The sequence below is a fragment of the Onychostruthus taczanowskii genome, unplaced genomic scaffold (genome assembly GCF_017590055.1).
Source record: "Onychostruthus taczanowskii isolate IOZ18803 unplaced genomic scaffold, ASM1759005v1 scaffold62, whole genome shotgun sequence".
NCBI classification, from domain to species: domain Eukaryota; kingdom Metazoa; phylum Chordata; class Aves; order Passeriformes; family Passeridae; genus Onychostruthus; species Onychostruthus taczanowskii.
This window is the reverse complement of record NW_024503901.1, coordinates 3,047,585-3,064,971: the sequence shown is the minus strand read 5'-3', so window position 1 is coordinate 3,064,971 and position 17,387 is coordinate 3,047,585. Positions and strand designations below refer to the sequence as shown.

At 39.0% G+C, this 17,387-nt stretch overlaps 1 protein-coding gene across 17 annotated transcripts in view; it reads right to left on the bottom strand.

Annotated features, from left to right (window-relative positions):
* LMO7 (LIM domain 7) overlaps positions 1-17,387 on the bottom strand; it is a 131,287-nt gene that overhangs the window by 40,832 nt on the left and 73,068 nt on the right. For 12 of the 17 annotated variants that reach the window (XM_041419889.1, XM_041419890.1, XM_041419892.1 and 9 more), the window contains 6 exons: positions 4,132-4,162; positions 3,636-3,749; positions 3,004-3,196; positions 1,627-1,879; positions 899-1,198; positions 253-540 (listed from right to left, as the gene is read on the bottom strand). In XM_041419889.1, coding sequence (XP_041275823.1) covers positions 253-540; positions 899-1,198; positions 1,627-1,879; positions 3,004-3,196; positions 3,636-3,749; positions 4,132-4,162 — 1,179 coding nt within the window. Of the gene's footprint in view, positions 1-252; positions 541-898; positions 1,199-1,626; positions 1,880-3,003; positions 3,197-3,635; positions 3,750-4,131; positions 4,163-10,541; positions 10,638-17,387 lie in introns of those variants that run through there. The other 5 variants (XM_041419895.1, XM_041419897.1, XM_041419901.1 and 2 more) reach the window with 2 other exon arrangements.

Below are 17,387 nucleotides of genomic sequence, written 5' to 3'. Positions count from 1 at the left end.
GAATGAGCAGAGGAGAAAGAAAAAAAAGCCATGAAGTGTACTCACTGAGTAAAATGCACAGTGGCAACAGTGCAACAGGTGCAACAGTATAACAAAAATAATATTTCAATTATTAAAAGAGAAAAGAAAAAATAAAAAAGAATAAAACATATCCTGCTGCTACACTGGCAATGAAAATTTAAAAATTCAGAGTCATAGAACTACACTTTAGGCTTTGCACACAGGAGAGAACAGGCATGCATGAAAACGCACCTGAACCCTTGAATCTCTTTATACCAGGGTTTGAAAGAGGATTTCTTGATTTTTTTCCATAGCAATTCCTCCTCTGGAGTCCAAAACTTAGGAAGAAATTTGTCAAAAGCAACAACTGTATTTGGCGCTGAAGAACTTAGCTTGCGAAAATAGAGATCATCTTTTTCAATGTTTGGGATGCCTACTTCTTCCTCGTCCTCATCAAAATACCCAGATAATTGTGAAGGATTGTTAGCTCTTGGTTTGTTTTCCTCTTTAGTATCCAACTGCCTCTGCCTCCTCTGGTTACTGTTCAAAATATCCAATCAGTTAAGATATTTTAGGAGCAACTTGACATAAGGAATGCAAAAAGACATGCTTTTTGGCTCAGGAGCTCAGCCTTGTGAATGAAGCATATTAGTTCTCAATTTCATCACTGCAGCACCAGAAACAATAAGATAGATTAAATTACAAAAATTAAAAAGAAGTTAAATGGTTATATCAGCATCCTATCTCCTCTGACAAAAATACAAAATTTGACAGAAAAAGCATATCAAATTATCAGCTGTGTTAAAATGCCAATTAGAAGACTAACTTTATAGAGTTATTTAAGGGCTGCGACTTAGGTAACACAATAGTTACTGGATCTTGGATTAGTATCTCTGACCTCAGTGGTTCAAGCATTGCAGCTAGTGGACCAGCTGGATAACGTTCCCGCGAGCAAGATTTAGGAGAGTCATTGCGCAACATGAAATGATGTCCAGGTGCAGCAGAGCTTACAGGGCTCTTTTTGACTAGAAATCTACGATTTGCTAAGTCATCCAAAACAACGTCGGGCAGCCTTCTTTCATCTTCTGAATCAGAGCCACTGCCATACTCATAGATGATCTGGAGGGAAGCTGGATTTGTGAGCCCACACTCTGCTCTGCTATTTTGACAGGAAGCTACAGGATTCGTTTCACGTCCACTGAGGTTGACCGAGACAGGAATAGAATGAACAGTGAAGTCACGAAGGTAATGGTGAAACTCAAGAACTGCCCACTAATCTCATTTGTATGCATCAAGAAGCCGGACAACTGAAATTCATCACTATATTTTGGAAGCTTTAACAAGCAGTCAAAACCATAGGTCTATCTCTCACAAACTTGCATTTAAGACTATTTAAATACATCTGGAATCTGGCCAGTTTCAAAAATTACTCAAGCATCAAAAAACTGTAAAAATACAAAACCAAACCACGCAACCACACCAAAACGTCGCCCTTGATAAAACATGGAAAATCAAATACTTGACTTTTTATTGCAACAAGAGCAGCTTTTCTTTAATTAATAAAGAAGTAACTTATTTTAAAAATTCTACATCAAAGCCCACTTTACTAAGACCACACACCAGTACCTTGAAAATGCTCCATCTGATTCAGTGAAGATAGGACTTGCCCAGCTCCTCCTGTTGTCCTCATTCTTCTCTATCCTCTTCTTCCTTAAAGGTGCTGGCACATATGCTGTCTGCTTGTTTTTGTTGGGTAAGAAACGATTGAAGTCAGTGGTAGGTTTTGGTTCAATCACAGGAATCCTGCGGTAAGACCTGTCATCTTTATGGGAGTCATGCATTTTGGAAGGCAGTTCCAAGTCTGTGTCACTGTCGCAACCTTAGAAGAAAGTGGAAATAAAAAGGGAAGATACAAACATCATTCTCTAGACATGTGCTTGTAGCTAAAACTTGGATCAAAGTCTTCAAAAATCAATTTATGTCTGTATTTTAGATGTTTCAGCTGCAAATTTGCTGAGCTACTGACAGGACAGTAGGAGAAGTATTTTTAGAAGTCTGTGGCAAAGCTGTGATAAGATCCATTAAATTCAATTTGGTTTGCATGATCCTCCTGCATTTGTTCCATTCCTTCATTATCACTGTTCCCTGCAGGAAACAAAGTGCTGGCCTCCAGACTGAAGACAAAAAACAGCACAGAAAATTTTTAATTAAATAGTGTCTGCAAGATAAATTTACTAACAAAGACAAACAGCAAATAATATAGCCTTGTGCTCATTTCACAGATTAAAATCCATTAGAAGCCTAGGGTACATCACGTATGTAGTACGGCTAAATGTTGCCTTGCACAGATCAGCAATGCTCCATGGAGCCTGTGCTCAGTGATTTTGTTACTCACATGAAACAAAACCCAAAACCTCACAATGTGTGACTTTAGACTACAAATTGGCATTGAACTTTAAAACCAGCAGAGAAACACAGGCTAGAGTGCTGCTTTAGGGATCCAATGTCGTTATCTTCTTGTTACCTTTATTTTCATGACGAACTACTAAAAGTAACAAATACTACTCAGTGTTTAACCTAGGTGGGAAAAACCTTATTGAATATTCACAAATGAAGTAAAGACATAGCAGTTTGACACAGTCACCCTAAGAACAAGGCAAGTGACTTGTGCAACTGGTGAATTTTTAGGCAATTCCATCCAGCTCTAATTTCTAGGAATTTCCCTTACAGAACTCTGGGAATATACCCCGCACATACACACACTCTAATGTGCCAGTGAGAGCAAGAGTTTCAGCAACCCTGTCTAGGAAGATCTGTGTGAGCAGTGCTTTTTTTCTACCAACTGTTAGAGGTGAGTATTTGCTTACGCAAAATGCAACAGCAACAGTTACAAAACTAGAACTGACTTTAAGTACTGGATATCCAAGTACTAGGTCCATACATTGTCTTTTCCCACACTCATAAGATACATGTTAACAAAAGATTTTAGAGAAGAAAACATACCTTCACTGCCACCTTTCAAGGTTATATCCGATGAAGTGCAGGATCTTGAACCAAGAGAGTCCAAGCTATCAAAGGAATCGTCTCTTTTATGAGTAACTGAAGATGAGAAAGGCTCTCCCCGGTCAACGTACCAAATATCGCCGTACCCACTGTCTCTGCCACTTCTGCTCGGCTGGCTGGACTCTTCAAGTGCCTACAAGAGTCACTTTTGAAAGGCCTTTTCCAATAATTTAATGTGCAAATATGCTACTCATGAGCATTTTGAATTCATAAACAAATTTCAACAAAGACCACTGCAAAACCCTAAAACACATACACAACAACAGCTTGAACAGAAGACTTGATAAAAGGTCTTAAATTTCTTTCCTCTCAGAAAAGAGGATTGAGATAGGGCTCTTCACAATGTACCACATCAATTAGAGCAGATGTATTCTGAAATTCATATGGGTAGCAGAAGAACAAAGCTAAAAATCATTCCTTTCCTATGGAACTTGATAGCAAGCAAAACAAATTACTGTGGTTTCCAAACTAAGAAGAAAATTAAACCCTCAAGAGACTGTTTAGAATTGCTGCTGTATAACAAACTATAAACTTCACGCTATTTGTTTCGTTTCCTTTTTTGGATTCCTTACCTTACTCAATGCTTGCCCTAATAACTTCTCAAATGCTTTAAGATTGAGGTATGGACCATTATAATCAGGGTCACTTTGAGCTCTTCTCCCAAGCCAGTATAATGTAATCAAAACCTAAAAACAAACAGAAAAAAAACCCTGAATGCAAGCTTACTTTCCTCTCATGACATGTGCCAGTGTAAAAGAATATCAGCATGCTGTTAGAGATGTTTCCACAATGCACTGCAAAATCTTTCATACAGTATTAGCTGTGATCGCTAGCAAAACCAATCAAAGAGTGTCATGATGCATCTTATATATCTGAAGCAAGCAGATATAAGTACTGTTTTCGATTATTACAATGATTTGGGAAAGTAAGCTGCATGTAGAGATCATTGTAAAATGGCTTTAATTTGCATCAGATAAATCAACAATTGAAGACTATGGTAAATATGATAGCACCATAAACAGAAGCATTTAAAAATAATTAATCACAATTAATGTGCAACTCTCTTACATTTTTCACTCTTCTGTTGGTTTCCTCTGGTCTGAAGCAGGGCAGAGAATGAGAAAAAGAAAAGAAAACAAAATGTTTTAAAATTGCTGACTTAAAATTCAATTATTATTCAAGATGTAAAAAGTTTCAAGACCAATTATCAGTCAATATAAACTATGCAACTATGACTGCTCCAAAAGAAATAAGAAGCATTTTGCTTTAAATACAGTTATAACTCTGTACTATTTCAACTGTTACATGTAAAATGAGAAGTTAGTCAATCTATTACAGTTTCTGTTTTGCGAGGTACACAGAAAGGTTCTAGGCATTTTTAATTAGCTCTCATTTCATTATCAACAAAATAGAAGCAGAAAACAAGCGTTAACTTTGGAAAATATAGCCTCTACTTACCAGGGAAATCACAGAATCTGAACACTGGTTTGGGTTGGAAGGGCCCTTAAAGATCATCTACTTCCAACCCCTCTGCCATGGGCAGGGACACCTTCCACTAGACCATACTGCTGAAAGCCCCATCCAGACTGGTTTTGGAACCTTACAGGGATGGGGCATCCACCACTTGTCTGAACAACCCATGCCAGTTCCTCCCCACCCTTGGAGTAGAGAATTTCTTCTCATTAGCCAATATAAACTGACACTCTCAGTTCAATCATTCCCCCTTGGTCCTATCACTACATAACCCCCCAAAAAGCCCCTCTCAAGATTTCCTGTAGGCTTGCTTTAGCTGCTGGAAGGCTGCTACAAGGTGTCCCTTGAGCCTTCTCTTTTCCAGCCTGAATAACCTCAGATCAGATTGTCAATTCCATACGAAAGGAGATTCAATTGTAACTTTTTCCCTGATTGTATTGTTTTCTGAAGTATTTGCCTTGGACAACAGAGAACATTTTAGCCAAGAGTAAACTTTCCAGGCCAAAAAATGAGAAACTGAAACTGGGACATGTGGAGAGAGACGATGTAGGGCTGAAAGAATGGGTTTGGGTTCTAAATAAATACTTTTTTTTTTCAAAAAATATGAAATACATATGCAATCACTAACCTTAGGGAACGTTTATATATATACACCAAGTCTGTAACCCACCTTGGAAGTGTACCAACAGACACTCCTGTTCTCCTCCCACTCATTTTAAGAGCAAGAAGAAGAAACTTCTCGAATTGGAGGCTCCAAAAGCCTCCTAGTCCCCATGTGTAAATACTCAGGGCTGGACTACAGACAGTGGTTGAACAACACTGATGCTTGCAGTGCCAGCAGTTATGGAAGAGCAAATGGCTTAAATACACAAAAACAACTCTTCACCTGCCCTGGTTTGGAGCTGGTTTGGCTACAAACTTCACACACAGCACACTGAAAGAGTTCAAACACAAAAGCAGAGACTTCACATGCAGCAGCAGAAAAACTCTATTCAGAGGTCCCTAGCATGCCCAACCAACAATGTGTCAAGATACTTACCCTGTTTCTGTCTGTCTAGGAACACACTAGTCAAAGGTTACAGGAAAAAAAGGAGAATAAACCATTCAGGAAACAGTTAGGAGTTTGTGTAATGAGAACAGGTCTTGGTCACTCTTCATGGAAATGGAAAAATGAGACGTGACAACCATCAGGGACATAGACCATCCCTTCCCTCCTCCTCTTCCTTCCTATTTTGAGAGCACCTGCTCCCACTCAGTGGCTCTAATTGCCTTGCCCATCCCCACATCATAAAGAAATCAGGCTATCAGGAACACAAAGTCCTGAGATGGGTCTGACCTCCACAGTCCTTGCCTGAAGCTTCCTTAGTATCTCATGCCAGAGATGCTTCTGGCTTTGTAGCCAGTGACCTCTTTTGCACAGGTAAGGAAGAACCCTCCTCCTTTAATGTGAAATATTTACACTTTTTTGTTTTTCTTAATCCCTTCCAAAACCCATTGCTATTCATTATTCACTAAAGACTATTTTTGAAGAAAAAAAATTTCCCCTCTTTTTCCAGTAAGCTACACTTTTTACCAGTGTCCACATTGCAGGGCACACCATAGCTGTGACCTAAAGTGCTACTAGAGAAAGCTTCATTTCCCATTCTCCAAGCAGAGAATGGAAAACTATTCTTACATCAACATTACACTTCTCATACCTAGTGGACAACATTTTAAACGTTAGCATTCTTTACCCTCAATGCCTTTTTTTAGTAGAATTTCTGCTTTTGTTTGCAATTACAAAAGCAGAGACCCTTGCTAAGGATGCCTTAAAGTTTGCTCCCAAACTTCAGCATTCCAGTGAGGAGTGGAAGACGCTGCCCTTAGCTGGCAGGAGCATGTATCCAAAAGGCTGCCAGCCTTCATGTAGACCAAAGTTACAAGACTGAACACAATGATATCCACTTCTGCTTTCCTTGAGTTCTCTGGGATAATTTCAGTCAACTGCTTTGCATCAGGAGCAATATTTAGCTATCTTTATATTTCAATAAAATTTCCTTTCTGGAATAACCATAAATACACTAGGCCTGTGTATTTGGACTAAAACCAACACAAAACTTAGGCCATTCCATTCAACAAGACAGTCTGAGACCAAAAATGCAGGCAGGAAGATATTTCATGGACTCCAATGACAGACCCTGCTTCATTCCTGTTCACTCTCCTAACAGAAGCAAACAGACAAGTTGTTTATTCTTCATTCATGAAGTTTTTTCACTTGCACTACTACTCTCCTTCTCTGAACTGCATCAATTGGTTTCTAAACCTTTTTAACAACTTGTCACAGTAGACACAGTCTGAGCAGAAGAGAAGAAAAAATCAGAGAAAAACTCTGCTGATCTAGAACACTGTTCTTCATTTTTATGTGTATGTATTAATTATTTGATGGTACTTAACCAAGGAAAAAGATGATTCTGAATGATGAATGTACTGTCCTAGACTGTGTTAAATGATAGGTATATAATTTTTTTTGGTCAAAAAAATTCTGATTAAAGAAGCAATGTTGTTACCTTACTGGAAAGTCTTAAAATTAATTTCTGACCCAAAAATTTCACAGCTACATCTTCTCTGAGGCATGCAATTTGCAGAAGGTGTAGTTTGGATCTGCTTGCTAACATTCTCTGTGTGAAATAAGAGCCTTTAAAGCTTTTTATATGTACAACCTGCCCAAGCTCGTCTGTGTTTAGTTGCACATGCAATTGCCTATTTCCCTTCAAGGACACTCCATTTAAAATATCTATTGTGTAAATACTTATTGGTTAGAAGTATGATACAAACTGAAGAGCTTTTAGAAGGACTTCATTTTCTCTGTATCAAAACAGAAAAAACAAGGCTTTTAACTCAATTGTAGTAAATGAAAACACAAAATGGAATAATTCTAGTACACGGAAATTCTTCATGAGGTGTTATAAAAATAACACAACTACTGTGCAGTCTATGCAAATAATTCATCTAGGGTCTTGTGTATAACTCTGAACAATTATGGCTCATGGGAGGGGACAAGATAGAGGCACCAGCCTCAAGCATACCAAATTCTTTGCTGCTGTAAGAGTAGGCATGACCCTACAACCCTTCTGACAAACTGTTACCTAACAACAAGCTCCTGCTCTCACCTCCAACTCCCCTTTGTAATCCTGGCTCTAAATACACAGGGCTTCAACACTCATTTTCCCACAGTATTTGAATAAATCATTTAGAAGATGGAGTACAAGAACTTCAGCAACTTAGCTTTTCAGCTTTTTAAACACTCTGGGACACTTACAACCTTATTTTAAACATAAGCCTATAGCACTGAAGTGCACACACAACTGATTGCAGAGACATTTCTCATACAACAACTAACTTAGAAACTGATAGGGTAGCTCACTTGCTGCAGTATCTTTGTCAATGCAAATAAGTGCCAATACTACATTTGGTTACTGTGAAAGAAGTCTGCTTTTTCCTGTTTCCATCCAAAGCTGTCATAGAGCCAGCGCAGTTGATGCTAATCATATTCTTTATGAATATTGGTATAACCAATTTCTGGTTTGAATAGGCGAATACCTTTATACTGAAAGTTTTATGTGGGCTGCAGCTTTGCCCAGGAGGGCATAGCCATCTTAAAACTAATCTGCTGAAAGAATTCAGTTCCTCCCCACATGACAATGCAACACTGTTTACTAAATCACTTTGTGTGTTTTTAAACATTAACTTCTCTGTCTTCCCACAGGTTTTTTATATCTCCTTTCCTTAACAATACAACTTTGCTAAAGATGTCTGAACTAAGCAAAGAAAGCTGCTAAGAAGAGCAGTTAAAATCTTACTGGAAAAATTTATTATAAATACTTTGTCTGCTCTTGGCAAAGTCTCAGCATTTAAGCATTCATTCTGAAGCTCAAAAAAACCCCAACACCAATCAACCTATTCTAACCTCAATACCTAATTCCAGCTAACAGAGAGGTCTCAAAGTTGTAAAAGTAGAATCCTGATTCACAAAGTGTGAACCTTAAATGTTGGCAGCAATATTAATAAAAGTTTGCATACAACTTCAAGATTAGCCACCCTGGAAAAAATCTCTAAAGTCTAAAGGCCACGAGACAACAACACGTGGGGGATATTATAATAGTAATTGTGAAGCACAACCACATAAATCCGAGTTGAACACTGATGGAAAAAGATGTGGAATAACCACCTTTTCACCTGTGGAGAAATAATGCCTTCTATGTAAATCATCTAATCTACGTCAATCTTTGAGCAAACAGAAGAAAGACAAATGGGACAGGAATAGCTCTCACTTGTTGGTGCGTGATACGCTTAGAACGAAACACCTCTGTTACATTTGAACACAACACATATTGCCAAACATCACTTCCAGATCGACAGATGTTTCTCCAACAAAGACCACTCTACAAGAATAAAGCAAAGTGACATGGCAGATCAGCACAAGGCTGAGCCACAGCTCAAGGCATTTATTCTCAGCTCCACTGTTTGCTCAAGGTTAAACAGCAGAATTAGTCACCAAGGCCCTAGCCCGACAATACAAAGGCTTTGGCAGCAGTTCTAGCTTAAGGATTTCCTGGTCCCCTTCTCTCTTCCAGCCACTCCTGTTTGCTGCCCCCATGGTTGTGCCAACACAACCCTGAATCACATTGCCGTTCCACGCTGCCAGAGGGCTACACCTGTTTCTCTGGGTTTTTCCTAATATACATTTTCAACCCCCAAATTAGCTTGCTGATCTGTTTTAGATCATGCTCATACAAGCAATTGCACCAGCACCGTGGCAGAGGAGCAGGCCGGGGGCTTGGTGGAGAAAGACTCTGCTCCAGACACCAGTACCATGAGAACCCCCATGTGATGACCCTGAGACAGAGGTGTTCTGTGCTTCCCATTTTTAAGGAGTGAGGAAACTCTGCTGGGATTATTTTAGTGCATTTTGGGGCATTTAAAATATTTTTTTTAAATTGTAGACAATCATAGACCTTAGAGGAACTGGCAGGCCACAGTACTTTTAAGAAACCATGAACTAGAGTTTAACCAATTATAAAATACATCCACTGACACCCCCAGACACCTTTCCAGTGCCTCCATGCAAAAGAGCCGTGCATTTCAAGAAGCTACATTTTTTTTTTACCTATTTCAAAATTTTTTTTAACCTATTTCAAAATTTTTAAACAATAAACTCAATAGTTTGGATTTTATTTTTCTGACACGATATGGTTTTGTTTCCCCAAATCCTAATATGTATGAAATTTCAGCAACTAGCAACTCATGATGTCAAATCTACTGTAACACTTCACTTTATTATTTTCCAGGAAGAACAATGTGGAACTCAGGACCACATCCAAGATACCAGAAGTCTGAGCAAAATTCTGGAAGATTATTTTAAAGCATCCTGATCAGAGAAGGGTCTGTTTCTCATATAGAAACATATTTAAATATAGTTATCAATTGAAGATTTAAAATTTAAAAAAAAACCAAAACTAACAAACAAAGAAGCAAGTTTGAACGGAGATTCCTCCTCCCCAAAATGAGGGTTAGCTGCCAAGAATACATGTGGTCCTGTCCAAAGAGATAAGACAAATCTGAACCCATTTAAGGGGAGAAAGAAGGAACAGAGACACTCCCACTGACAGAAAGGAATGTGGCAGTGACAAATGCACCCTGCCCAGTGCCAAACCCATCCTTGGTGACGAACACTTCAGAAACCCCAACAGCTGCCAACCCTGTTTTCTGTCCTTTCCTCTAAACTACAGATCTCACAAACACAAGACTTGAATAGATTGTTGTTTAAAAAGAAGTACTGGTGCTCTCCCTTTGAGCTTCCATCCATCAAGGCAGCAGTCACAACTCTAAAACGCCCTTTGAAGGGCTTGGAAGAGCCATACGCTGGCCTGGGAGCTGGAGCAGATCAGTTGGCTGTAGAAAAGCCCACTCCTCGCTCCTTGCTGAGCTCCAGGCACTGTAGCCCTACACCGAGCAGCTTCACTTACGGTTCTGAGGAAGATGTCAGGGGATTTGGAGGACTCCTGCACCCCCGCCGGGTATTGCTGCGCAGGAGATGAACGCTGCCTGTCCAACTAGCAGCAGGCTTGTGCTAAATTTCAACCTCTTTGGCCACCTACTCAGCTGCTATTAATATTGCTGTTATCGGATTTCACTGAATTCCCACGTGCTGCTGAGAATAGAAAGGCTCCAGTGGAAGATGTGGTTGCTGTATGGGTACAGAAACATGAGGACATTCTTCCAGCACTTGGATTCCTAGCAAATTGATATTCAACCCCGAGAGCCACAGTTCACTGCTGAGAATGCTGGAAATAAACCAGCCAGGCTACGGCTGCAGAGTTAGAGAACAGCATTTGGAAACACACCTTTCTATTTGACTATGAAAAGCACATGCATTTTCCATGGCAACACATCCACCGGACCCAATGCCACTCACATCATAGCAGCACAGAGTCGGGTATAAAATGACAGCAGAAAGCGTTTCTCTGTGTCCCTATGGAACCCCTGGCTGACAGCAAGGAGCTCTGTGGGCCCTGATGAATGAGCAGCCTGTCTCCACCCCGCGCCCCCACCTACTAAAGCTGAGGGGTGGAGGAGAAATGCTCCAAAAAGGAAGAGAGGGAACAGAGCCAGCCAACACCCTCCGTGGGAACACATCACCATCCATGGCTTCAGAGGCTGTCTTCTCACACTGCCTCTTGAGCATGGTGCTTCCTTGCTGATCTCACCCATTATGCCTCCACACCATTCTGAAATCCCCTATCAAAACAAAAACAGGCACTTCTAGAAAAGTGCATCAACCACGGCAAGTCACCAGACGATAACATTATCCATTTCCTCATGCTCTTTTCCGACCCCTCCCTGGGTGGTCCATCTCTGCCAGCTTCCTCATATTTCAGTCTAATCTAGAGGTTCTCCCAGAGAGAAAACTAGTATCCTGTAGGGAAGAAGGCACGCCTGTCAAATAAAAAATGAAAATAAATGCCCCAGAAGAAGAAGCAGAACAGCCTCAATGACAACCTGAGCACTCCTTGGCTCTTGTCTGAGGGGTGAGCAGGGCAAGTGGCATGGAGCACTCACTGCTAGTTGTTGCTGTGGCAAAAAGGAGGCTGATAGGATCGTGCATCTTCCTGCTCAAATATTAAGCTCTATTAAAGAAAATTAAAGTTGGACTGGATGATCTCTGAGATCTTTTTCAAATTAAATTGTTCTAAAATTGATAATAATTAATGTAGATTTGTTGATTGGTCCCCATTTGTGACTTTTTCTTACTCCATTCCTAACCTTCTCTAAAAACTCATCAGCTTCACTAATTACAGAAAATTAAACTGTGTATCTCTTGTACTATTTTGTTTGCTTGGTTTTTCCAGGACAAAACTAGAATGCTTTGCCAATCTGCATTGGGTACTTCCAATTCCAGATCTAGACTGGCACCTACCAAAAAAATTCCCAAAACCCAGCAGGTATTTTATTTCTGAAATCTAGTGGTCACATGCCATACACTTTGGCCAAGAAACATAAGAACATCCACTGACTTTTATGAGAAAAGATGGACATTCTGCACAAAGTATTAGAAGTTGTGCAGTTGACTCTCAGCTCACACGGAGTGTTAGGAGCTCTCAAATCACTTTGTTCACACTCAAGAAGATTTCACAGGTAAAATTAATTCCTTCTCAAGGAAAAAAAAAACACTTTAGTGCACATAGTATTTTAGATAAATTGATAGACAGCTATAATATCAGTACTTACATATAGTATAGGTTTTTATTTCTTCCCAAAGTTTTGGTATTTAGAATTTGGAGCATATGATTTTGCTGAATCTCTCCTTTTGTCTCACTGCTGCCTTTTTTTCTTTTTTAAAAACCTGTACATATTTCAGTTGACCTTTGCACAAGGATTACATTGAATGTTCCTCCCCTTCTACTTTTTTCCTTCCTTGTACCTCAAGAACCAACATACTTGAGCTCATCCTGTTGATCATCAGGATCATTATCTACATTAACTTCTCTTACAATTAGTTTTAAAAACCCTTGACCTTCACTCCCCCACAGAAATCTAGACCATATTGTATAAATTTTGTAGATTAATTTGAAGAGAAGTCAAGATGGGGAATGTACAATTTAGCTAACAATCTTTCCAAAATAAATAGTTGGTATATCTGGGGAGTCACTGAAAAATAAGGATCAAAATAGACAATTAAAAGCAATTGTGTAAGTTTTTAGAAATATATTCAAAACCACAAAAACGTGCAGCTGCTAGCTTGCTCAGAAATAGTTCAAGAGCATTATAAAAAAAATGTAAAAAGTCTATTATTTGCTTCAGCTAAGCTGCAGCAACCATGCCAACGCACAGCATTATTTTTCATTACATGACCAAAGCTCATTTTCTCTACTGCCTGATGCCTCTTTGCCATTATTAAGTATTTCCAAAGCCATTGTCCTTTTTATTCCCAACTCTCACACCTAACTGGAATATTTCAACATCCTCAGTTTCCACATACACACCAGAAGTAATTTTTTAGAATAGCCCTCAGTACTGACCACATTAATTCCCACCAAGCCTTGATGAGACATGTCTGTACCAACTCCAGGTATGAATAAACAAATCACTGCAAGGTAAGTTAGGGTAAAAAATTTTCCACCTACCAACTACTCCTAGCACCTGCCTATGTGCACTCTCTTACACTCAACCTCCAGGATTAACACAATTGTTCAATTTGGATAAAACATTTAGAGGTGGTCTCTTGGGAAGAGCTAGGATTTGGCAGGTTACACAACACTGCTTGCTCAGAGAGAAATGTTTTTATAGCCTCTGTATACAGGAAAGAGGAAAAACCACCCCAACAACCTCCTTCATTCAATCTCCTCCCTTAGTCTATGCCCAGGGAAAGATCCAGTAAATGTAATCCTTTGTTATCCTTGTGTCAAGCAAACAAGGAATGATGCAGAAGTGCCTTGTGTAAAAGCAAAATAGTTTACCACAGCTTAGAACACTAAAAAGCAAGGTTTACTCAGTTACTCAGGGTATGAAAAAAAAAAAAAAAAAGGAAAAAGAAAAAGACCAAGAACTCAAGTCTATGCTATGCTATGTATAATTTATATCAGATATTTGTCAATGAACATATCCTCTGATAAAGAAAAAAAGATGACTGACAGTAACTTGTACTGGATATTGCTGTGTTTACACTTGTGCTTACATCCAGTTTCACCAGTCCAAATAGGCATCTGCTTGGCTGCTGGTGTTATGACACATACTCAGAAAACAATTCAGCACACAGGTGACTCAGAGTTACCAGCAGAAGCTACAGATGCCCTATTCTAGGCCCATAAAAGTAATCCAGGATTCAGCCCACTCCAGACATCATCTCCTCAGGAAAGCCAAGACCCATAAATGCCACGTATATGTACGAGGAATAGTTGTATCTTCTGGAGAAGAGGCAGACCCCCTGGATTTTGAGGATACATGGAGTCACTTCACAAATTTCCAATGGCTCATTTTTTCCTCTAGAGCAATTCCAATGTAGTGCTGGCCAAACTGTTGCACAGGAGGACAGAGAATAGGGGCAGTGTATATGCCAGACCCTCTTTTCATTCTAAACTTTTGTTACATAATTAAAAAACAAATGCTTTTTTGTTCTGCAGTTCAAAGGGAGACTACTAAAAAAGTGATAAAGTTAAGGAAAGAGTGATAGAGCTGGGACTTTGAAAAAATTTAGATTTATTGATAGAGATACAGAGCAAAGATGAAAAAATGGAGGTACAAGGTAAGAGCAGCTTAGTCCATGATAAAGATTTTGGAAACAAAATGAAGTGACGCTGCATTTGTCCTTAAGTAGAAGTAAATCACTACTACATGACTGAATCATTTAATTTAGTCTGTACACTTGGACTAAAAGCTTTAAAAAACTACTGGGTTTTCTCAGTAATATTCTGGCAAAATATTTCATGAGCAAAGAAGCACTAAAAAAATTCTAATGCTTCCTTTTTGGAATTTTGCCGTATTTTCTCTATGTTTCTTTGTGTTACCCTAGCAACACAGGGCACAACACCATCACTCATCACACAGAGCACAAGAGTATGAAATACAGGCTGAACCTGACTTCTCTCTATTAAAGTCCATTCTCTATTAACTTAAGGTGATCAAATACATCCAAAAGGAATGAGATATGCAGATACAACGGAACTTTATTATTTCCCATGTTTTCTTGATCTGCCTGCATTTGTCAAAATATACTTAGAGCCAGGAAAGAGTTCCTCAATTAATGCAAAGTCAAATATTTATGCAAGTTTAACAGAAAAAAACACTGAAAGAGAATGTATTGCCTTGAACCAGCTCTCCCAGAAGACACGGCGTGAAGTAGCAGCAAAATTTAAACCACAAACAAGATACAAAAACCAAGAAGAATTCACCAAGTGTAGTACACTTAAGGAAAAACGTGCCCTTTTTCTTTTGGGAAACAGACAAGATCTGAGACAAGTATATATTATTTTCCGCATTTCCTTCAATTCTCACCTCCTGTCCTGAGCTCTTGAAACATCCTAAAATAACGGAGCTCCTTAAGGATTCAGCTATTCTGATTCAGATTTCTTACGGCATCAGATTTATTTATATAACATTTGAAACGTATAAATTAAATTTGTTGCTATCAGTAATACTGGATAAATATTACCTCTTTTAATTAGCTTTTTTTGGGAGAAAAACAATTTTTCCACCCCAAAAGAAAACAGTGCTTTAAGGCTACTTGGAGCAGCCAAGTCAGAGGGTAATTTTAAACATTTGCTCAAAACATTAATGTTTTTGGGCCAGGTTTTCTGGCCAAGTTTTTAATGTTGGAAAAATGAATGCTTCTTTACTGTAGAGTGAGAGAATGGGTAAAAGTCCAAATACTTGCTTTGCCAGAATGCTAGAAAACTTGTGTGGGAGGCAAAAAAAAAAAGAGAGGTGGGGGGAGGAGAGAAGTTAAGCTAGTCTGACCATATACCTCTGAAGTTGGAGTTTACATTCATTCTGACCATCCCAACCAATTGAAACCAAATGTGCTATTAGTCACTTAGGAGTTTCTGTCATAAAGTTAGAGGAGTCTGAGAATAAAAACTCGAAGAAAATTAATGATATGGGAAAACAATCTTAGCCAGGGAACTATAGATGATCTCACACCACTCTTTCACCAGTACTCATGAAGTATGTAATTTGTATCACAAAACTGATGACTGAGGGAAAAAAAAGTCTTAATACACCAATTAAGACATCACCAAAATGCTCCAACAAGCTATTACAACTAAGTCTGCTGGTAGGGAAGGAGTGGAACAAAACTATCAGATTCTGCTCCAAGTGAGGCCATGGCAATATTCCCAACAACTTTAACGAGTGCACGAGTAAATGCTAAATTGGGAATCTTCCTTCTCACGAGAAAGAAGATACTACATGCATCAAATCTTGGAAATCACAGTTAGCCATCTGCAGAATTTCACCAGCTGCCCAGCCAGATGAAGCACTGGAGAAGTGGGCTCCTTAAAACACACATGGTGGTTGTAAGCTATCCTTCCCAGAAGTCAATCAAACCACAGAGCCAAAATAACACAAAAGCAACCCTCAGGCTCTTGATGGGGTTATTCTATAAATTCTTTGTCTAACAGTCCTCATAATTTCTACAAGAAAAACAGGCACTCTTTATCACCAAGAGAAGATTAACAAAAAATTTGAGACTTTCATCTAGGAATCCACAACTTTTGAAAACTAAGGATGTCTCAAAACCTCGGTGAAGCACAATAATTAGCATATTTAATCACTGGAAAGGTTATCAAACTAATGATTAAACTTAAAAGTATGTCAATTGCGCCAGTTTAGTACAAACTGCAGCTTCCCTTGGGACAGTACACATGCTGCATTAGCAACTGCTACATCCAGACCTGTTACCTTGGAATTGTCTATGGAAGCATCCCTTTTGATCTCAAGTGTTTGGCCCTATTTTATTCAGAAATCCCAGCAGCAACAGTACTGTCACTATATTCATGCTTTTTTTTTCTGTATTCAGGGAAATTCAGGGAAAAGCCAAGACTTTACCATCATCCTGCAACTGGGACAGATTAATCTAGACAGGATGAAAAAGTAAAAGACAGTTTCATACAATTAATGGGATGTTTCTCCTCTTAATTATACTTAATTCTACCTGAAACAAATTACAGTTGCAGAAGAATCACACAAAAAGTCACCTCAGTGGTCTTATCACCAACACGCACCTTACAACAGTGAGACTTGGAATAATTAGCAAGATCTCCCCTTCTTCTTTTCACCTCCAGACTAAGAGAGCTACAAGAAGAAATTAACTCAGTGTGGCGGAGGAATACGCAGCAGTATCCTCCAATGAGGAGAGGATACATCAATCTCTGCTGATGGCTTAGGAATATGTTGCCAAATCACAGCAAAACACAGCTATTCCTTGACAGCAAGGTAACCCTAAAAAGTACAGGAGAAAAGGGCAGGATGAACATACCTTCACCCTTTGACCCACAGGTAATACAATGGATGATAAGCTTGAGCATTATCATCAGGTTTGGTTGCCAGACAACAAACTGTTGACCACATTACCCACACAACACTCAAAGTGCCTTGCAATAGGCTACGCCTTTCTTATTGCATGAAGTTAGACAGGTGGAAAATACCATGAAAAAACAGCTGGAATGCTCTTAATGTATTATCTTCTCTCCATTTCAGTGCAGATGCAGTTACTGGTCCACTTAACCTGTTACAGTAATATATTTCAAAAATAAATTTAATAGAAGTCCCTTTTGTAGATTTTTTTTTTTGTAGCAATTGAAGGTACAAAGATATAC